At 39.5% G+C, this 22,607-nt stretch overlaps 2 protein-coding genes across 2 annotated transcripts in view; one reads left to right on the top strand and one right to left on the bottom strand.

Moving 5' to 3' along the window:
- Window positions 1–354: 354 nt before the first annotated feature.
- LOC134211314 (uncharacterized) overlaps window positions 355–22,607 on the bottom strand; it is a 30,106-nt gene continuing 7,853 nt past the window's right edge. Inside the window, exons 2-6 of the mRNA XM_062688063.1 lie at window positions 1,707–1,825; window positions 1,492–1,646; window positions 1,284–1,433; window positions 954–1,227; window positions 355–883 (exon numbers count right to left, since the gene is read on the bottom strand). Of these exons, the coding sequence (XP_062544047.1) occupies window positions 466–883; window positions 954–1,227; window positions 1,284–1,433; window positions 1,492–1,646; window positions 1,707–1,825 (1,116 nt within the window). The 3' untranslated portion in view covers window positions 355–465. The remainder of the gene's footprint in view (window positions 884–953; window positions 1,228–1,283; window positions 1,434–1,491; window positions 1,647–1,706; window positions 1,826–22,607) is intronic.
- On the top strand, window positions 14,431–16,320 carry LOC134211313 (splicing factor Cactin). The gene is made up of 2 exons (XM_062688061.1): window positions 14,431–14,534; window positions 14,595–16,320. Exons 1-2 carry the CDS (start codon window positions 14,467–14,469, stop codon window positions 16,255–16,257), a joined length of 1,731 nt encoding a protein of 576 aa, XP_062544045.1. The 5' UTR covers window positions 14,431–14,466; the 3' UTR covers window positions 16,258–16,320.

The following is a 22,607-nucleotide window of genomic DNA, read 5'->3' as shown; positions in this document are numbered from 1 at the left end:
ACAGTTCGATGATTATTTTCCTAACGTGGTTAAAATTGTACCCTGAAGCCGACTCATTTGAGATTTGACAGATTGATAGCTATATTTGGAACAAAATGGATTTGACGCCCATTTTTTCGTGAACAAAGTTTAACTATCGAACTGTCAAATTTAACCATGCTCCGGATCAGGTTTATTTTTAACCACAGAGAAATAACCATCGAACTGTCAAATTTTAACTAAAAGTTAAACAAATTGGTTGATTGGTCACAGCCTTATAGATTACGCCATTTATGATAATAAATATAATAATAAAGAGTCTCTTGATCCCAAACCCCATACATTCAATTTTCTTTCCAATATTTAACTCGATAATTAATATAATTAATGGTGTAATCTAAATAGGCTATTAGTGGATTTGTATTCAGAATTAGTTATGCAACTCAAATCAAACTGCAAAAGTAAGATTTATTTTAAACTTAATTTTCATATACCATCACGGGTCACGCAAGCTTCAAAAGCCCGGCACAACTTATCGACACCGACTTCCAAAACATCGGGCGAATGAAAGGCGAACGTCAATCGGATACGATTTTTGTACGTCCCAGTAGGAGAAAATCTATTTCCGGTAATTGCACATACCCCAAAGAGCTGCATATGGTACTTAAGTAATTCGTCGGAAACGGGGGGGAGTTCGATCCAGATGAAGTATCCTCCTTTTGGTACTACAAAGTGGCACCCTTTTGGAAGTTTGGCTCGCAGGACTTCACACGCGGTTCGTAGACGTTCAGCGTATTTCTCTGAGTACATACTGAGCTGCTTTTGAGCCAACCCTAACTGAATCATACTGGTCACAATCCCTCCGGTATAGTTGTTCGCTGCGCCGCCACTTTTAAGAACTCCGCTATGAAGGTAATTGGTGATCGTAAGTTATACTCTGGCTCATGAATCGTCAAAACTCAGTAACTATTTACCTAGCGCGAAATACTTCTACACAACGCGGTGGGCATTCCATCCATCCCAGACGAATTCCTGGAGATAAAATCTTAGAGAATGATCCATTGGAGATAACATTGCCTTTCCAGCCATCGTTTCCGATATCTTCAATGTCATACGCAAATAGCCGTTTCGGAGGTTCTTGATTCAAGAGATTGTTACCCGATGAATAGTACAGCAGATTGTAGACATCGTCGCAAGCTATTAAAATGTCGTTGTTTCTAGCCAGCCGTATCAACTGTTTATTAACTTCTGTAAAAAAAGATCGAGTTTTAATTATACGAAAAATCTGGACGCCTATATCTCACCTTCCGAAAAAAGAATTCCAGTCGGGTTGTGAAACGTTGGAATTGTATAGTAGACACCCCAGAAAAGCTTGTTATCAGACGGTTTGAACTTATGTTTTTTAATCAGTTGGCTAAGCGTATCTATATGTGGGCCCTCACGAGTCAGCGGCACTAAAACAAGCCAAATCTGTACAAATATGTTCTTATCTATTTTCGAATTACCACTAACCAGGAACAATTTTCATTGAATCAAATTGCTGAAAAGTTTCCAAGGCTATCATGTAGGTGACTTCGTCCACGAAGATGAAACCAGTCAAATCTATCAACGTTGATAGGATTAAATGAAGACCATGTGTTGCACCAGACGTTTGCACCAAATCAGACCTGCAAATATTTAAGATTCGTTGTTCAATTTAAGATGAGCAAAGTCGGTAATGATCTTACGCGTTAACATTTGATTGATAACCCCAAGATAAGAATCCAGCCAAAGTCTGACGAAATTCTGTGGTTCCAATACTTGGCCCATATTGAAAAAGGTATGAATTATTTTCTAACTCAAATTTCTGCAAAGAAAAACATCATTATTACATTTTGTTATTATAATCAGTAGTAATGTCTAAAAGCAACATGAAACAATAATATCAAAAACAATAAATATAGTACATAAGCAATAATATTAACTTAATGAAGACCTAAACAGACCTGAAAACAGTTTAATTATTAATCCCCCTAAAAGTGAGTTGAGAAAATTATTTTTCCACCAGAATGAGATAGACATGCAGTGTATTTCGCAAAGTTGTAGCAAACAAGGGGTGGGACGCTGAGCACAATGTTCCAAGCACACATTTTAAGGATTTTATTCACAAGTGTGGCACGTGGTGGCACACTCTGCGGCACACTTTTGACATTAAAGTGATAAGAACAAAAAATACCGGCAACCTTGCTAAATTTTGTTTCCATACTTATGAACGAATGGAGCGTGACGTCATCTGACATCATATTAGGACAATATTTACATGTTTCCGACCGCGAACAATATTTACATGTTTCACGTGGGGGCAATGTTTATATTTTTTATATGGAGTTTTGGGAACAAAATAATTAAAGAAATAAGGAAGTAAAAGATAGTGCAGATCGTTATGTGTTTCTCGGAGAGACTGTTATAGCAAGTCGATCATGCAAAGCACCAGGGCACCCTTCACAGTATCTAGCCCTTACTGCGCTAACCGGAGCTATGGCGTAGTTGACTTTTTGCTTCTCCGAAATAATCGGCTACTCTTATTCAATTTCAACTTGAGGTTAAATAAGGGTGGGATTATGCACATGTTTTTATTTAGTTTTTCAACAAATTGTCACCTATATGGATTCGCTTTATGCGTTATACACATTGTACTCTGTGTTTCGTCTTTGACTTTCTTGATAAGATACCAATTTGGTTTCATCGTTGCTGTTCATATTAATGCTGAAGTTGTGGAGTGCATTATCTTAATTTGCAATGGCTTCAGTTAAGATAGCTCAAATCAATCTTCAGCATAAAAGAACAGCAACGATTAATCTTTGTAGACTCATGCAAAATGGCAAATCCCAAGTGGCTTTGGTGCAGGAACCCTATTTTCGCAAGGGTAGCTTCTACCTAGGTAACCTAGTTAACCCGGTTTTTGCTGTTTTAGTAGAGAAATGGCAAACTGTCGATCAATGCCGCGTGCATGTGTGCTTGTTAACAATGCTATCGTTACTACACTTATCTCTGAACTAACAACCGAGGATGTATGTGCTGTCACAATTGATGCAACTGGCGGAACCCCCGTCAGAAAATACGTCTATTGTTTGGATTACTTACCACATGATGAACCATCCCCTACGGATGCTTTCAAATGAGTTGTCATATATTGCATTTCAAAAAGCTTTCCGCTAATTGTCGGCAGTGATGCTAATGCTCATCACATCATCTGGGGTAGCTCGGATATCAATCTGAGAGGCTCCAGCTTGATGGAATACTTAAGTAGTACCGAACTTAGTTTACTTAACATAGGCAATCGCCCAACCTTTATGGTATCTAATAGAGCAGAGGTGTTAGACATAACCCTTTGCTCCAATAGAATCAGTCACGAGTTGACGAATTGGCATGTGTCAGATGAGGAATCGATATCTGACCATCGCTACATCTACTTTGATCATTTGAATGTTACTTCGCAGACCTTGCGTTTTAGAAATCCTCGTTCAACGAACTGGGATCTTTACACAGAGTTGCTCTCTACCAAATTTCATGGATATCTACCTTCTATAGAAACTCCTACCGACTTGGATGATGCAGTTGATACTACAACGTTGCACATCGTGGAAGCTTTCGAAGAAGCTTGCCCTTTACGTTCTGTAAAAACCTCAAGAGGAACCCCTTGGTGGAATTCCGATTTGGCTAAACCAAGAAAGCAGTGTAGAAGGAGTTGGAACAAACGCCATTCAGCAGGGACGGATTCTTTCAAGTTGGCTCGCAAAGCTTACAAGAAGGCTCTACGATCTGCTGAACGATCCGGCTGGAAAAACCTTTGTGCAAATGTTTCCAATTTGAGTGAAGCCAGTCGATTGAATAAAATTCTTGCGAGATCCAAGGATTTCCGAATTGGCGAAATTCGCAAGCCAAATGGCGACTACACTTCTTCTGATGAAGAATCGTTAGAGCACTTATTTGATACGCACTTCCCTGGATGTGTCGATATAACATCTTCGGATGATCCTGATGTCTTTTCATGTAGCTATGGGTCTTGGGCTCAAGCACGTAGAATCATAACTACTGAATCGATTCAATGGGCACTTAACAGTTTTGCTCCCTACAAATCTCCAGGGGAGGATGGGATTTATCCCGTTCTACTTCAGAGAGGTTTTGAGCATATCAAACATGTTTTGAAAAAGCTTTTAGTATGCAGTTTTGCTACTGGGTATATCCTGGCGGGATGTCACTGTAAAGTTTATCCCAAAAGGAGGACGTGCTTCGTATGAAGAAGCAAAGAGTTTTAGACCCATCAGTCTGACCTCATTTCTTCTGAAATGCTTAGAACGTATTATCGATCATCACATTCGTGATGACTGTTTGGCAAACATGCCTCTTCATGTTAATCAACATGCTTACCAATCTGGAAAGTCCACCGTGACTCTTCTACACAAGGTTGTGTACGATATCGAGAAAGCATTCGCTCAAAAGCAATCGTGCTTGCGTGCTTTCTTAGATATTGAAGGTGCTTTCGACAACGTGTCTTTCGATGCAATATTGGAAGCCGCACGTTGTCATGGGCTACCTAATATTATTACCAAATGGATTCACCAGATGCTTAAAAACCGACATCTCTATTCGACATTACGTCAAGCAGCGATTAGGAAATTAATTGTCTGCGGATGCCCTCAAGAGGGAGTATTATCTCCACTTTTGTGGAATCTCGTTGCAGATACGCTATTGAGGTTACTCAATAATGGCGGTTTTCCTACCTATGGATTTGCCGACGACTATCTTACATTGATAGTGGGTTTGTGCATTACTACCTTATTCGACCTGATGCAAAATGCTCTTCAGGTAGTTGAAAGTTGGTGTCGCCAATATGGCCTTTCGGTCAATCCGAATAAAACATCTATTGAAATCAATGTAACTGATCAAGTAAAGTCTGGGTCTAATTTTGGATTCAAAGCTTTCCTGGACTCCTAACATTGAGTTCAGAATCAGAAAGGCGTGTATGGCTTTCGGCCAATGCCGACGAACCTTTGGTAAAACTTAGGGTCTTAAACCCAAATATATCAAATGGATTTACATAACAGTTGTACGAACAATTTTGGCTTATGGATGTCTTGTGTGGTGGCAAAAGGGGGAAGTGGGGACAATTCAGTCTAAATTAGGCTATCTTCAAAGGATGTGCCTAATGGAAATGACTGGTGCGTTCTCTTCAACTCCCACGGCTGCTCTCGAAGTTCTTTTCAACGTGGCCCCACTACACATACATCTCAAACAAGAAGCATTTTCTTGTACTTACCGACTATGGGTACTCGGTTTTATGGAAGAGAATCCTGTAAACCGCAGTTCTACACACACTTCGTTGTTACCGCTTATGGTTAATTGGGACAAAATTTTCCTTGCTCCAAGTGATCTCACACACGTTAGTAGTTTTCCTTATAGGACATTTTCAACACAATTCCCCTCGCGGGATGAGTGGATATCTGGCTACAGTGATCGTTCGCTAATTGGGGCACGACCTCACCCCAACTTGCGAATGCCGTTCGCTAATTGGGGCGGTTTGACAAGCGTCAATGTTGTTTACTTTTTGTATTGAACAAAAGAAAACTTTACGCGCCAGAAAATATCGATCCCGCCAAACACGGAAACAAAACGTCAACGCGTTTCTGACATCACATTCTGACGTTTAGCTGCTTTTTAATTGGGTTTCGCCCCAATTAGCGAACCCCCAACTAAAAAGCGCCCCAACTAGAAAAACCCCAATTAGCGAACGTTCACTGTATTTGGAGAGAAGTATGTCGGACAGCATTGTTTGTTACACTGACGGCTCCCTCCTCGAAGGTAGAGCAGGTGCAGGCGTCTATTCGCGTGAGCTGAGATTGGAACATGTGGTGTATAAGATTGATGTTATGTTTGGCTCTGAATTAGTTTACATTCTTTACCATAATAATTGATACAATTTAAGATATAAAATTTAAGAGTAGAGAAGGGGAAATATGTGGTGTATAAGATTGATGTTATGTTTGGCTCTGAATTAGTATACATTGTATTGTGGTAAAGACTGTAAACTTGAATGATTCTAAAACCATTGATTGTTATTGAGCAAAAAGAATTTTGAGAAAATTTCACAATATTTTAGTTGAGTAAAAGTGTAAAACGGAAAACATATTGAATGAGTTATATTAGGCGTGTAGTCGACTAAATGTGTCATTGATGACAAACGATGATCGATAAAAAAAAGAAATCTAACCGAAAAATCGCAAAAACGAAGAGGCGTTCGGCGATTATCGGTATTAATCGGATACGGGTGGTTTTTGAAGTAACGCTTTACTTGAAAACTAATCAGTCTATTGATTATTGTTGAGATGAAGGCACGTTGTTGGTGATTCTTGCTATCGAGGCTTGAAATCTCGATTGATTCACTACAATGGCGTGGCTTTGCTCCCAATTGTATTTGAAGTTTTTTTTTGTTTAATACGTTTTTATGGTTGTTGGTTTATGGTGAGTTTTGTGATTGCTAAATAGATGGTTCGGCAAAGGTTTGGATGGAAACAGTAGGGGGAATAGGCGGATGTTTTGGATGTGAGAGGAGGTGGCTGCTAGTAAACAAAAGCAATTTAGCTTCACGATTTTTGATTCAGTAGTGTACTGGATCGGATTGGGATGAGTTTTGTACTGAATTGGATTGGATTTGAAATGGCTTTGAATTGGATTTTATTTGGTAATGGATTGGATTTGAGTGGGATGACAAAATTCATCGCAAAAAAAAATACGGGCGCCAAGAAAAAAAAATTCGATTGGTTCCCCGATGGAAGGACGGAAGAGTTGAATGTTGATAAAATTGCAAAAAAAAGGGCGGTGGCAAAAAAAAATCGAATTGAAACGTAACATGGAGTAAAAAAAAAAAAGTCGTTGAGCAAAAAAGAAAGAAAGAAAGAAAAAAAGCAAAAAAAAAAAACTTAAGAGAAAAAAATCTGGATGGCAAAAAAAAAGTTGATTGGCTCCCCGACGGAAGGGCGGGAGAGTTGAATGGTGGTAAAATCGCTAAAAAAAAAATAAAATAAAAGGATCATGGAGTAAAAGAAAAAAAGTCGTTGAGCTCCCCGACGGAAGGGTGAGTGAGTTAGAAGAAAAAGAAAGTTAAAAAAAAAAATTAAGAGAAAAAAAATCTGGATGGCAAAAAAAACAAGTTGATCGGCTCTCCGACGGAAGGGCGGAAGAGTTGAATGGTGGTAAAATCGCAAAAAAAAGAAAAAGAAAATCAAGATGTATTGACCAAATGGAAACGGAAAATTTATTTTAAAAAAATCCTTGTTAAGCTCCCCGAGGGAAGGGCGGGGGAGTTAGATTGCGTAAAAAAAGTAATAAGCAGAAAAACGAGACGAAATAGCAACACAAAACGGAAATACTATGGAGATAAAGGGAAGCAAACAAAAAAAAATTGATCAAGTATCGTGCTGAAAAATAAAACTGGTAAATAGGAAAAGGAATTAGATTTGATTACAATTCGAAAAAACGGGTTTGGACAAAAACTAGATGGATTGGAATTTAATTCAAATAGTATTGTATTTGGATTGGATTTAGATTGGATTTGTAAGGCATTTGAATTGGATTTGAAATGGATTTGGATTGGAATTGGGATGGGAGTTGGACTGGATTGGATTGGATTTGATGCGGATTTTGTTTGGACTTAGATTGGATTTGGGTTAGATTGGAATTTGTTTTGGATTGAATTTGGATTTGGATTGAATTTGAAATGTATCTGGATTGAATTTCATTCGGATTTAGATTGGATTTGAATTTGGATGTGGATCGGATTTGAATTTAGAGATTTGGACTGGATTGGAATGGATTAGGATTGTAATTGAAATTGATTTGATTTGGATTTTGTTTGGATCTAGATCGGAGTTTGATTGGATTTAGAGTTGATCTTATATTGGATTTGGATTGGGATTGCATTGGGTTTTGATTTGATTTGGATGAGATTTGAAATGGATTTGGATTTAGATTTGTATTAGATTTGGACTGGATTAAGATGTCATTTTGAAAATAATTTGGATTGGATTTTGTTCAGATTTGGATCGGAGTTTGATAGGATTTGGATAAGATCCGATATTGGACTCGGATTAGGTTTGGATTGAGATTTATATTGCATTTGAATAGGATTGGGATTTGTTTTGGATTGGATTTGGATCGGGTTTGTAAGGCATTTGAATTAGATTCGAATTAGATTTACATTGGATTGGATTGGAAATGGATTTGAAATGGATTTGGATTGGATTTTGTTTGGACTTGGATTGGAGTTTGATTGGATTTGGGTTGGAATCGGATTGGTTTTGTATTGAATTTGGATTTGAAATGGGTTTGGAATGAATTTCAGTTTGATTTGGATTGGTAATAATTGATACAATTTAAGATATAAAATTTAAGAGTAGAGAAGGGGAAATATGTGGTGTATAAGATTGATGTTATGTTTGGCTCTGAATTAGTATACATTGTATTATGGTAAAGAATGTAAACTTGAATGATTTTAAAACCATTGATTGTTATTGAGCAAAAAGCATTTTTAGAAAATTTCACAATATTTTAGTTGAGTAAAAGTGTAAAACGTAAAGCATATTGAATAAGTTAGATTAGGCGTGTAGTCGACTGAATGTGTCATTGATGACAAACGATGATCGATGAAAAAAAGAAATCTAACCGAAAAATCGAAAAACGAAGAGGCGTTCGGCGGTTATCGGTATTTATCGGATACGGGTGGTTTTTGAAGTAACGCTTTACTTTAAAACTAATCAGTCTGTTGATTATTGTTGAGATGAAGGTACGTTGTTGGTGATTCTTGCTATCGAGGCTTGAAATCTCGATTGATTCACTACAAGTTAGATTAGACTACATAAGTTAGATTAGGCGTGTAGTCGACTGAATGTGTCATTGATGACAAACGATGATCGATGAAAAAAGAAATCTAACCGAAAAATCGAAAAACGAAGAGGCGTTCGGCGGTTATCGGTATTAATCGGATACGGGTGGTTTTTGAAGTAACGCTTTACTTGAAAACTAATCAGTCTATTGATTATTGTTGAGATGAAGGCACGTTGTTGGTGATTCTTGCTATCGAGGCTTGAAATCTCGATTGATTCACTACAATGGCGTGGCTTTGCTCCCAATAATTATTGTATTTGAAGTTTTTTTTGTTTAATATGTTTTTATGGTTGTTGGTTTATGGTGAGTTTTGTGATTGCTAAATATATGGTTCGGCCAAGGTTTGGATGGAAACAGTAAGGGGAATAGGCAGATAATTTGGCTGCTGGTAAACAAAAGCAATTTGGCTTTACGATTTTTGAATCAGTAGTGTAGTGGATTGGATTGGGATGAGTTTTGGACTGAATTGGATTGGATTTGAAATGGCTTTGAATTGGATTTTATTTGGTATTGGATTGGATTTAAGTTGGATGACAAAATTAATCGCAAAAAAATATGGGCGGCAAAAAAAAAAAGTTCTCGATTGGTCTCGACGGAAGGACGGAAGAGTTGAATGTTGATAAAATTGCAAAAAAAAAATGAGATGTGGCAAAAAAAAATCGAATTGAAACGTAACATGGAGTAAAAAAAGTCGTTGAGCAAAAAAGAAAGAAAGAAAGAAAGAAAAAAACAAAAAAAAACTTAAGGGAAAAAAATCTGGATGGCAAAAAAAAAGTTGATTGGCTCCCCTACGGAAGGGCGGGAGAGTTGAATGGTGGTAAAATCGCTAGAAAAAAATAAAAGGATTATGGAGTAAAAAAAAAAGTCGTTGAGCTCCCCGACGGAAGGGTGAGTGAGTTAGAAGAAAAAGAAAGTCAAAAAAAAATTAGAGAAAAAAATCTGGATGGCAAAAAAAAGGTTGATCGGCTCCCCGACGGAAGGGCGGGAGAGTTGAATGGTGGTAAAATCGCAAAAAAATAAGAAAATCAAGATGTATTGGCCAAATGGAAACGGAAAACTTATTTTAAAAAATCCTTGTTGAGCTCCCCGAGGGAAGGGCGGGGGAGTTAGATTGTGTAAAAAAAGTAATAAGCAGAAAAACGAGACGAAATAGCAACATAAAACGGAAATACTATGGAGATAAAGGGAAGCAAATAAAATAAAAAATTTGGATCAAGTATCGTGCTGAAAAATAAAACTGGTAAATAGGAAAAGAAATTAGATTTGATTACAATTCAAAAAACGGGTTTGGACAAGAACTAGATGGATTGGAATTTAATTTAAATAGTATTGTATTTGAATTGGATTTATATTGGATTTGAATTTGGATTTAGACTCGGATTTAGATTGGATATGTAAGGCATTTGAATTGGATTTGAAATGGATTTGGATTAGAATTGGGATGGGAGTTGGACTGAATTCGATTGGATTTGATTTGGATTTTGTTTGGACTTAGATTGGATTTGATTTGGATTTTGTTTGGACTTAGATTGGATTTGGGTTAGATTGGAATTGGTTTTGGATTGAATTTGGATTGATTTTGAAATGGATCTGGATTGAATTTCATTCTGATTTGGATTGGATTTGAATTTGGATGTGGATAGGATTTGGATGAGATTTGGACTGGATTGAAATGGATTAGGATTGTAATTGAAATTGATTTGATTTGGATTTTGTTTGGATCTAGATTGGAGTTTGATTGGATTTAGAGTAGATCTGATATTGGATTTGGATTGGGTTTGCATTGAGTTTTGATTTGATTTGGATAAGATTTAAAATGGATTTGAATTTAGATTTGTATTAGATTTGGACTGGATTAAGATGTCATTTTGAAAATAATTTGGATTGGATTTTGTTCAGATTTGGATCGGAGTTTGATAGGATTTGGATAAGATCCGATATTGGACTCGGATTAGGTTTGGATTGAGATTTATATTGCATTTGAATAGGATTGGGATTTGTTTTGGATTGGATTTGGATCGGGTTTGTAAGGCATTTGAATTGGATTCGAATTAGATTTAAATTGGATTGGAAATGGATTTGGATTTTTTTTGGACTTGAATTGAAGTTTGATTGGATTTGGGTTGGAATCGGATTGGTTTTGTATTGAATTTGGATTTGAAATGGGTTTTGAATGAATTTCAGTTTGATTTGGATTGATAATAATTGATACAATTTAAGATATAAAATTTAAGAGTAGAGAAGGGGAAAGATGTGGTGTATAAGATTGATGTTATGTTTGGCTCTGAATTAGTATACATTGTATTATGGTAAAGACTGTAAACTTGAATGATTCTGAAACGATTGAGCAAAAAGCAAAACGCATTTTTAGAAAATTTCACAATATTTTAGTTGAGTAAAGGTGTAAAACGTAAAGCATATAGAATAAGTTAGATTAGGCGTGTAGTCGACTGAATGTGTCATTGATGACAAACGATGATCGATGAAAAAAAAAGAAATTTAACTGAAAAATCGAAAAACGAAGAGGCGTTCGGCGCATATCGGTATTAATCGGATACGGGTGGTTTTTGAAGTAACGCTTTACTTGAAAACTAATCAGTCTGTTGATTATTGTTGAGATGAAGGCACGTTGTTGGTGATTCTTGCTATCGAGGCTTGAAATCTGATTCACTACAGAACAGTCACACTCACTGGGTACACACTGCACTGTCTTTCAAGCGGAAATATTTGCAATCATGTGTGGAGTGCAATCTGCACTGCAGCAACGCATTATGGGCAAAGTAATATACTTCTGTTCAGATAGCCAAGCAGCTATCAAAGCTCTCGCCTCGGCCAACTCAAGGTCGAAGTTAGTAATCGCATGTCGAACTCAAATTGAGGAACTGAATTCAGTTAATACTTTACACCTTATATGGGTACCTGGCCATTCTTCCATAGCTGGAAACGAATTGGCTGATGAGTTAGCTCGTAATGTTTCTGGTTTTACTGACCGTCCAGCAAACTATTATTGACATTGCTGAAAGTACAGTAATGTACCTGTCATTTATATGATTTTCACGTTTGCTGGAAAAACAGCAAAATAAATTTTGCTGGGTGGATTGCTGGTTTTACAGCTCGGCAAAATCCAGCAAAATTTTGCTGGATTCCAACGAAATTTTTTTTTTAATTTTTTCTCGAACAAAATTTTGCCATTACAATAGAAATTATTGTAATTCTATTGCCCACATTTTGCCGGTAATAGAATCTATTGTACGTCTAAGAGCAAGATTATCGGTGGTGAGTTTAAGCCGTTTGGCAGCGCAGTATCATTACTTGGCACTTTACCAGTCGCTACTAAACGCGCTGCTATAACAGTTGCGCGACTGACAGGTGACCAAATTGGTAGCGCGATAAGAGCGCTGCTATTTGATGAACTGTCATCTGTCAAACGTCACCGGTACGGAATACAGCAACCAAATTGAGCGCCGAAAATAGTAACCGATACGGAAACGAGTGACGAATCTAAAATGAAAGCGCTGCGAGGGTGATTAAAATGCTCGCGACCGATAATGATGCTCTAATGGAACAACAATATGGCAACTTGATTGGAACACGTAAAAAAATTAATGTTATATATTATTAAGATTTCTAATACTTTTTTGCCGAAGCAGGCGCTTAATGATATGTATAAGAAAAAACTTATACATTGCATTAGTCACATACATTCCGAAACTTATACCACAGATAACAGATATTGCGCATAAGCCCCAAAATTTTATTCCTACCTTTGGGTTTCCGCGCCAAGCACTCAGCGCCAGACTCGGCGACAAGGAGATAGTGGTCAAGTTGGTACTCCTGATTTTTTGACAACTGATGTCGTTTGGTTGTGTGAGTGCACCGGTGTCAAAAAATAGAGCTTTTAGCTAAAAATTTAGTTGTCAAATGCACATTTTGACAGCAATATAGATGTATGAGTGAATGAAATGTGCAAATGCTCTATCGCGGAAGCAGTCGCTGAAGACAAGTGTCAATGGTTTCAGTGACGAAACGAAAAGTTTCAATGCAAAAAGCAATATTTAGGCTAGAACAAATTTTATTGAAAATTCTGTGTAAACTTTTGAATTGATATACGTTGGCCCACTACTGCCATCTACTCAACAGATTGCGGCAGTACATACGTTTACACACGTATCGGATGCCAGCCTCAATATCTGTTATCTGTGCTTATACTTTTCATTAACTTATGAATGTTATTAGCTTTTTGATATGGGATCATTCATTAGGTGGCATAATGAAGAGTATAAGTATTTTCGAATGTTTTTTTGCCATAACATATTGCAAATTTGCATGGTAGTCTAGTCAGTAGAGTTTATTGTTCATCAATGAAATTTATTATATTTTTATAATATTTATTTTATTGTAAACCTATTGTATTTTTTATCCGGGTGGGCAGACCAGGAGAGCGTAGCCCGCCAGCGTGCCCTAACTCGGTTGAGAATCGGCCACACGCGGCTCACCCACTCTTCCTGCTGAAAAAGGATCCTTTCCTGCTGAGAATAGATCCAGTTGTAAACCGAACTGAGATCTCGCGACAATCGAATTTTCTCCCATTTCCGGATAACGCAACTGCATCGTAGGCGGTGCGCATGATGGCGCACGACTATGGCATAGATGCGCACTACTCGCGATGCAGTTGCGACATCCAGAAATGTAAGAAATGCGATTGTCGCAAGATCAGTTTGGTTTTCAACTGGATCTATTTACAATAATTTCAGCTACAGTAGCCGTTCGATAACTGCAAAATATTTACTTTTTCAGTTAACGAATGCCGTTCGATAACTGCAACGCATTCTAGACGTCAACCGGTTGTCAATCGACGTCAGATGCAGCGCAATGCAGCTGTCATTGAGTTTGACATCAGTTTGAAGTTTAGCGGTCCGTAACTGCAAAACTGTTGCAACTACCGAATTGCAGTTAAAAAGCATTGCAGTTAATGAGTTGCAGTTATCGAACGTCTACTGTACATAGTTGCTGTCGAGGTTGCTGTTAAATTCCGTATAACGACCGAAAACACTGAGTTTTTAGCAAACTTTTTGGATTTGCTGATGGTTCAGTAATTACTATTTACTATTTCAATAGCCCGCTGATTTAACTGTGAGCAAAAAAATCTCGCAAAACTCTTATAAAGTGCAAAAAGCGCAATAATGTGGATATTTTTAGAGTAGAAAAAAATGAGCGTGGCCATTACTTATTAAAGTTAAACAATATAGATAGTGGAATATATAGATGAGCGAAGATAAATCCTCTGTCTCCAAACGAACTGTCAAACGTGTCTCCAAACGAGCATGACGTCACGATTTCAATGTGACGTCATATGCGCGTGTGCACGGGCAAAAAAATCGACTCAGCCATGCTTTCGCTCATCTATAGATTCTACTATCTATATTAAACAATATTTACCCAAAAGTGATCTGTTGCACTTTTTCCAAAGTGAGTAAAATTTTGACTCATTTTTGGATAGATTAAAATGAGTGTGTATGCTGTCAGTTTCAATGTTTATTTTTGGGCGTTTGACGTTTACGTTTGATGTTTTGTTTGCTGTGCGGAAGTTCTTGTTTAGATACGTATACGCTGCAGCGTACGCGTACTTTTCTGTAAATTTGGTAAATTTGCAATATTTAAACATAACATTCAAATTAATTTTCATTTTCCAGTTTTCCGCACGACATGTGGGACGATTCGGAGCATAAATCTGCCACATTTGTGTGGCAGAAGAAGCTCGAAAAACAGGGCTTGAAAAACTTGTCTCGGAAGGAGTTGGAAGCACTGAACCGTAAGAAGCAGCAGGATAATGTAATCGAGCTGGAAAAGCTGAAAAAGCGACGATTGGAGCGGGAGCACCAACAGCAGCAGCGGGAGGATGATATGTATCTGATGCAGCGTTCAAAGGAAGTGGCGCAATTCGAGGAGTGGCAACGGCAGGAGGAAACTTTCCATTTGGATCAAGCCAAGCTGAGGAGTAAGATTCGCATTCAGGATGGCCGTGCGAAGCCGATTGACCTGCTGGCTCAGTACATTTCCGAGCAGAACCTGGAAGAGTCCATCGAAATGCAAATGCACGAGCCGTATACTTATCTGAATGGGCTAGGTTTAGACGACCTGGAGGATTTGATGGCGGACATCAAGGTTTACAATGAACTGGAAAAAGGCCAGAATGGAGACTATTGGAACGATTTGACAATCATCGTGGAAGATGAGCTGCAAAAGTTACGCAAAGCAGAGGTCGAAAAACAAAGAATGGCCGCCGGACGGAGAGAAGGAATCCACCAGAGTGTTGCGAAGGATGTGACTCAAATTTTTAAAGGGAAAAGTTCGTCTCAGCTGGAAGAATTGAAGAAGAAAATCGAGGATAAAATCCATAGTCAACAGGACGGTTTGGATATTGGTTACTGGGAAAGTTTGCTATCACAGCTAAAAGCCCACATGGCTCGCGCAAGATTGCGTGATCGCCATCAGGATAATCTCCGAAACAAACTGGAAATGCTGAAGAAGGAACAAGAATCGAACGTGAAGAAGGAAGATTGCGATGATCCTGAAGCAGGGCCTAGTGGAAGCGGACCTTCTGATTTGCGGAAACAGGAAACCATGGATGAAAACTCGAGGGACAGCAGCAGTCATTCTGGCACTGAGCAATGCCCGATGGACGAAGAGAGTCACGAATCTGATTTGCTAAATGAATGTTTTGAGCTGTATAAGAAGGGCGGGTACGAGCCAAAATATATTTCGGAAGGAGATCTGGAGACGGGTGTGGATATAGTGTCAGAAGAAAGAGATGACGAGGAATTGGATCTCCTCAGACAGAAAGTGCTAGGAATCAATCAGGAGGATGAAAGCTTTTCCAAAGACGAAGTTTTACTTCGCAAAGAAGCAAAGCGGGGTATGAACGACGATGAAGCTGAATTCTCCGTGGAATCACGGGTCGATTCGCAGGTCTATCTTTGGTCCGACAAATACCGCCCAAGAAAGCCACGATACTTCAATCGTGTCCATACCGGGTTCGAGTGGAATAAATACAATCAAACTCACTACGATATGGACAACCCGCCTCCGAAAATTGTGCAGGGCTACAAATTCAACATATTTTATCCAGATTTGATCAATAAGAATTCTACGCCGCAATACTTTTTGACGCCGTGTTCAGACAATCCAGACTTTGCAACGCTTCGATTCCACGCAGGACCACCGTACGAAGATATTGCATTCAAGATTGTGAATCGTGAATGGGAGTTCAGTTATAAGCGTGGATTCCGTTGTCAATTTCACAACAATATTTTCCAGTTGTGGTTCCATTTCAAGCGGTACCGCTACAGAAGGTAAGGTCTAAACGTTATTAGCAGCATTGTGCGTTATTTTAAAATATAATTTCAAAGTTCTGCCCAACGTATTTAACTAATTTTTGTGATGACAGCAATCGAATTCAAAGTTTATGTTGATGTTCAGAGCTTTGGAGACGAGAAACAACGCAGGATTTAACAGGAACAATAACGTTTAATGTGAACAGGTTATAACTGAATGGAGGTTCGATTAGGAATGAGAAAATTTTATAACAACTCTTGTTGCTAAGGTCCAAGGTACTCTACGTCTGGATCGTACTGGATAGGACTCACGATTGCTTCGTTTTTCAACACCCCTTCTCAATCGGTTACTCCAAGTCTTGATCGTAAATCATGAAATCGTACTGTATCCAATGACTTCGTGAAAATGTCAGCTTCTTGGTCTGCACTTCCAATAGGTTCGATTTTCACTGTTCCAGCCGCAACATGATCTCTCAAAAAATGGTGTTTTATATCGATGTGCTTCATCCATATCGATTCCATGTTCTTTGCCAGTCCAATACAACCACGATTATTTTCGTAGATTGGAATTGATGTTGTCTTTGATTTACAGTTTAGATCTTCCAGGAGTCCACCCAACCAAATCGCTTCACTGACAGCGGAACTAAGAGCAACATATTCCGCTTCACTTGATGAAGTGGATACCGTTACTTGTTTTCTGCTTGCCCACGATACGGTTGATCCGAACACCTTGAAAACAAAACCAGTCACAGATTTTCTATCTTCTTGATCCGACGCCCAGTCTGCATCCACAAATCCGATTAACGGTGATGAGGATTCGTTTCGATTGTATAGTAAACCGAGTTTGGCAGTCCCCTTCAGGTATCTCACGATGCGCTTCAAAGCCTGCCAATGTTGATCTACTGGATTCTGCTGGTAACGTCCTAGGTAGCTAACCGGAAAACAAAGATCGGGTCGAACACAAAGCATTTGATACATTAAGCTTCCAAGAAGTTCTCTGTAGGGTTCTCGAGTTTGATTTCCAGTTCGACTCAATTGCAATCCTTTTTCCATAGGAGTTTTCGATGCGTTGCAGTCCGTCATGTTGAATTTATTCAGAATCTTTTGACCATTCCTTTCTTGAGACAGTTTCAAAATTCCTCTTTGTCGATTGTATTCGAGTTTCATTCCAAGAAAGAACCTTGCCTCACCGCAATCCGACATTTCAAATTCACGGGACAGTTGTTGCTTCAGCATTTCTATAGATCGTATGTTTCTTCCAACGATCAATAAATCATCCACATACAGTACCAAGTAGATTTCATCTCCTTTGGTCGTAGAAGTATACAGGCAATAATCTCTTTTCGATCTTGTAAATCCGAGCTTTAACAATATCGCATTGAATTTTTCATTCCAGCACCGGGGAGATTGCTTGAGTCCATATATTGACTTCATTAGTTTGCAGACGGTTCCCGGTGCTGATTTGACCCCATCCGGTACTTCCATGTACAATTCCTCCTTCAGGTTGCCATGATGAAAGGCCGTCTTCACATCCATTTGATGCAGATGGAAGCCATTTCGTACAGCCACTGCGAGTATTACACGAACTGTTGCCAAACGAGCTACAGGAGCAAAAGTTTCTTCATAATCGATGCCAGGACGTTGCAAGAAACCTTTTACGACTAGCCTCGCTTTGTGTCGCACCGCTAGACTATGCTCATTCTCCTTCAACCGGAACACCCATTTGGATTTCAAGGGCTTGACGCCTTCAGGTCGTTGTACCAGTTGCCACACATGATTTGCCTGCATTGATTTAAGCTCTTCTTTCACAGCGTTCATCCACAGTGCATGATCATCGTAGTTTTGAATCTCACTGAACTTTTGCGATACATCTGAGAATGGTAAAGAGCCAACAGCAGTTGCTTCAAAACCAGTTAAATAATCCAGTAACTTACCAGGAAACTTGCGCTCCCGTTCGCTGCGCCTCGTGGACGATTCGTTTGAATTGCTGTCCCGTTCTGGTTGCGAAGGGAGCGCGGTGGGTAATTGTTCATCGAATTCAGCTGAATTAACTTGACCTTCAATCTCCTCTACAGGATGTTCGTTCTCTGTGATAGCTATGCTGTTGTTTGCTGGATAAACTTGACATTCAATCTTCTCTACAGGAAATTCGTTCTGCTCAACGGCTATGATATTGTTTTCATCTTCCCCTTCTTGATCAGACGATGTCAAGATCTTCAAAGGAATATCTTCGGATTTATCACGGTTTGATGCATACGGAAACATACATACATCTTCGTTAAATTTTACATCCCGTGCGATGACAACTTTCCGTAAATTCCTGTCCAACAGGCGATATCCGTTTGCAGTATATCCAATCATTACCAATTCTCGACTTTTTGCATCAAGCTTCTTGCGTTGCTGATTCGGAATCCAAGCGAATGCTTTACAGCCGAAGACCTTTAGTTTCTTCAAGGTTGGTTTCTGACTTGTCCATCTTTCAGCCGTGGTGAGATTCTTGGGTAACGCCAATGTAGGACTTCTATTTAGTAAAAACGTACCGGTCAAAGCAGCTTCTCCCCACATTGATTTGGGCATTCTTGAGTCGATTAGCATGGTACGAACTTTCTCCACCAGTGTTCGGTTGAATTGCTCCGCCACCCCATTTTTTTTGGGGGGAATACGCCACCGTCGTCTCTATTTGAATACCTTTAGCCTTGTAAAACTTCATCTGATTGTTAGAGCAGTATTCACGACCCTGATTTACTGTCAACTTCGATATTGATGTACCGAACATGGCTGTTACCGTAGCCTCATACTCTTGAAATTTTTCAAATACTTGTGACTTTTTCTTCGACAGGAACACCATTGAAAAATGCGTATAATCATCGATGAAGCTCACGAAATAAGGTAGCCATCCCAGGATGCAGGCTCTATTGGTCTACAGCATCCGAATGGATTCTTCCAAGTGGTCTCGTTGCTCTTTCTCGTTTTCCATCAAATGGTTCTCGACACATCTCATCTTGAACACAGGCTTCACAAAATTTGAGCTTCTCAGGTTTGAATTGTAGTCCCTCGGCCAAATCTTCTCGCATCATCGTCTTCATACCATTTTCACAAAGGTGACCTAGTCTTCGATGCCATAGATTGGTTAGCTCCGAACTGCACATGTTCGCTTCTTTTTCTGGGACTTCAATTTCAAGCTCGTACAGATTACCTCGCAGATAAGCCGTCGCAATAGATTTTCCATTAAACTTCAACATAGCTACCTTGTTGTTGAACACGACTCAATTCCTGCTTTTGTTAACTTCTTGACTGACATCAAATTGTCTCGGAGGCTTGGTACGTACAACACGTCCTTGACATGCAACGGAACTCCCAGATTACTTTTCCTTCGATGATTCCAACCTGCTTGGCTTCCAAAATTGTCCATCCTTAGCAACATTGATTATCACCGGCTGTTGTACTGCGTTTAGGGATGAGAAAAATAATTTTTAATTTACGAGATGGTCGCTTGATCCAGAGTCCAACTTGAACACAATCTTCCCGACGCTGTCTCGTATCGAATTTTTACGATCTGCCATGAATACAACTGATCTTGAAGTACATGCCTCGTTTGCGTTTCGTTTAGCTTTCTTGCAATCTTTCTTCATATGTCCTCTTTTTCCACATACGTGGCATTTTCCATTAAACCGGTTACTTTGCTTCTGATTTTCTCCGATGGACGCTGCTGTCTTGTCCTCTACGGTATAATTTCTTTCATTTCGCTTTGGTTCTTCATCAATCAGACGGGTCTTCATTACCTCATAGGTTAGTTCGTTCTCTGGTAGATTTTCCAGTGCTGTCACCAGTGCATCATAAGACTCCGGAAGCGTGAGAGCTAGCGATGAGCAAACATCACTCTCTTCAAGCTTCGATCCAGCCATGCGCAGTTGACGGATTAAATCTTCAAACTCCAACAAATGAACCCGAACCGAGGCGCCGTCCTTTAGGTGCAATCTTGCTATTTGCTTCCTAATAAGAGTTTGTCTACCTGCTGACTTCTTTGCAAAAGTATCCTCGAGACTTTTCCACATTGCTTTAGCCGTGCCTTTGTCCCGAATGCAGCCTAGATACTCATCCGCTACAAACCCTACCAATATCGCCTTGGCCTTCCTATCCATTTGGTGGAACTTTTCTGCGCTGTCGGTACATTTTTCACGATAGCGTCCCACACGTTCACCGACTCCAAATAAGTTTGTACACGAAATTGCCAGACGTCGTAGCCTTTTTCGGAAAACTGTTGAATTCCGTGCACCGCAGCTTCTTTATGTTGGTCACCCATAACCTGTTGATGTTCAGAGCTTTGGAGACGAGAAACAACGCAGGATTTAACAGGAACAATAACGTTTAATGTGAACAGGTTTTAACTGAATGGAGGTTCGATTAGGAATGAGAAAATTTTATAACAACTCTTGTTGCTAAGGTCCAAGGTACTCTACGTAAACGTTGTCTGGGTCGTACTGGATAGGACTCACGATTGCTTCGTTTTTCAACAGTTTACTTTTCCGAAAAAGAGACGACCGTTTTAAAAACTTGAATGCAACTGCTTAGGGGTCGTTTAACAATGGTGTCACAGGTTTTAAGGGGGGGTATAAGATTTTGTATCGACCAGAATTTGACTAAGCAATATCTCATGCATTTCTCAGCCAAATTCACATGTTTACACCTACCTACCAAAATAATCGTCAGCTCATCAACGTCAGCCGAAACTGACCTCGCACATAATTTATGATCCAGATGATATGTTCTCCAAATCATTCTGGAGTTCAGACAAATTGATCTGCCAAGATTACTGGGCTCGATATCAAGCCAATAACAACGCATACAGGCGCTAGACTACCGTGATTCGCATAAGTGTCCCATGTCGGTTTTCGACGATTTTGATTCTCTAAGCTAAAAAGCTTTTGAAATAAGCTAAAAATGACCTCATCTTTAAGAAAAATTGATAAAATAATAGGCTGTGTTCCAGAAATTTGAAAATCAAAACCCACCTGTGTTGTCCCATCTTGCTATTTATTCGCATAACAGTCACATTCCAGATTTTAGTACACTTTTTTACAAAATAATAAATATAATTATGGTCCTTTTAATAGTTCCATATCAATATATGCAGATAAATATTGTGCCAAATTTTCAGAAAGATTGCAGGTTTTATGAATTTATTAGAATTGTTTGTATTTCTTCATGTAAAACGAGTTTAAAAAATTCAACGGCGTATTACTCAAGTTGAAGAAAACTGACATGGGACGCTTATGCGAATAGGGGCAGTAGAGGCCATGCGCATGATTCATGATCTAAATATGTCCAAACCGGATGTTCTAAGTTCTCCAAACCATTGTGGAGTTCAGACCAATTGGTCTACCAAGCGAACCGGGCTCAATACAAAGCCTGCGAAATGGTGAGTTGACATCTGGGAAGGAGCGACCTACACAGCTCTGGTCCTCACAATTCCAATCTCACGCTTTCACGGGTCCGGAGGGGAAAATCAACCCGGGAAGCGCGACATCCGTCGACGCAGCTCTCACGAGAAAATCGGAGGCCTTCCGTCCAGCCGCCACCCACTTCGCGACTTTAGTTCGGCCATATTTGCACGAGCTCATCAGCAGCGCACCATCCTGCAGCTAGGCGATTCTTATGTCGCCGCCATCGTCAAGGACAGCTTCGCCGCCATCGCCACGAACAGGTTCGACGCCATCGTTCCGAACCGGTTCGCCGCCATCGCGCCGGCGAAACCCAGCAAGTCGACGAAGAAGAAAACCTGCGCAGGTATGTGACTAGTGTGTAGACATGGCCATGATCTAGATAAACATTTCCATATCCGTACCAATTCCAAATGTGTTCAACCCGAAACAAATAAACCCCATGAATTGTAAGTAAGAAGATCGAGTAGTTTTTAGTTGGAGTAATCACTAAGAGATCACTCGGTTCGCTTTTCCGTTCCGTTCCGTTGACTACGTTGATCACTCGCTTTGCATAATTGCTGCCGGGATTTATTGGCGGGTTGGAAGAGTTTGAGGGTAATGTAACTTGGGAGGTGGCCAAATTGAAGAAGCACTTGGTGCAAAGCAATATTTTACGTTTCAGCCAGCGACCGTTCGAGTGACCCCTGAGGAGAGAAGTCGAATATTAGTCGGGCAAAAGAACTCGACCGGTGGTCTTCCGGATCCCGGAAGTGGCGCTTAAGTTAACGGGTAATCATAAACCTCTAGCTGAAGCTACGAACGGTTACAGGGGTTACGGCAGGCTAAGAGCTCTCAGTCGCACCTGACCAGGGAAATAGAAGGGGATGACGCCTCCTGGACCCTGGTCAAGAACAAGAGGAAACCGAAGACGTCAAGGGCCGAAAAGAAG

This window comes from Armigeres subalbatus, chromosome 2, assembly GCF_024139115.2.
Source record: "Armigeres subalbatus isolate Guangzhou_Male chromosome 2, GZ_Asu_2, whole genome shotgun sequence".
Lineage (NCBI taxonomy): Eukaryota > Metazoa > Arthropoda > Insecta > Diptera > Culicidae > Armigeres > Armigeres subalbatus.
The sequence above is the reverse complement of the archived record's forward strand: the minus strand, read 5'-3'. Positions and strand labels throughout refer to the sequence as shown.

What these genes read in the sequence shown, in the direction of transcription:
- LOC134211313 (XM_062688061.1), top strand. Translation starts at nt 14,467, where the DNA reads ATGTTTTGTTTGCTGTGCGGAAGTTCTTGTTTAGATACGTATACGCTG. An exon ending in CAGCGTACGCGTACTTTTCT is followed by an intron (nt 14,535 to 14,594) that starts GTAAATTTGGTA and finishes TTCATTTTCCAG; the next exon opens with TTTTCCGCACGACATGTGGG.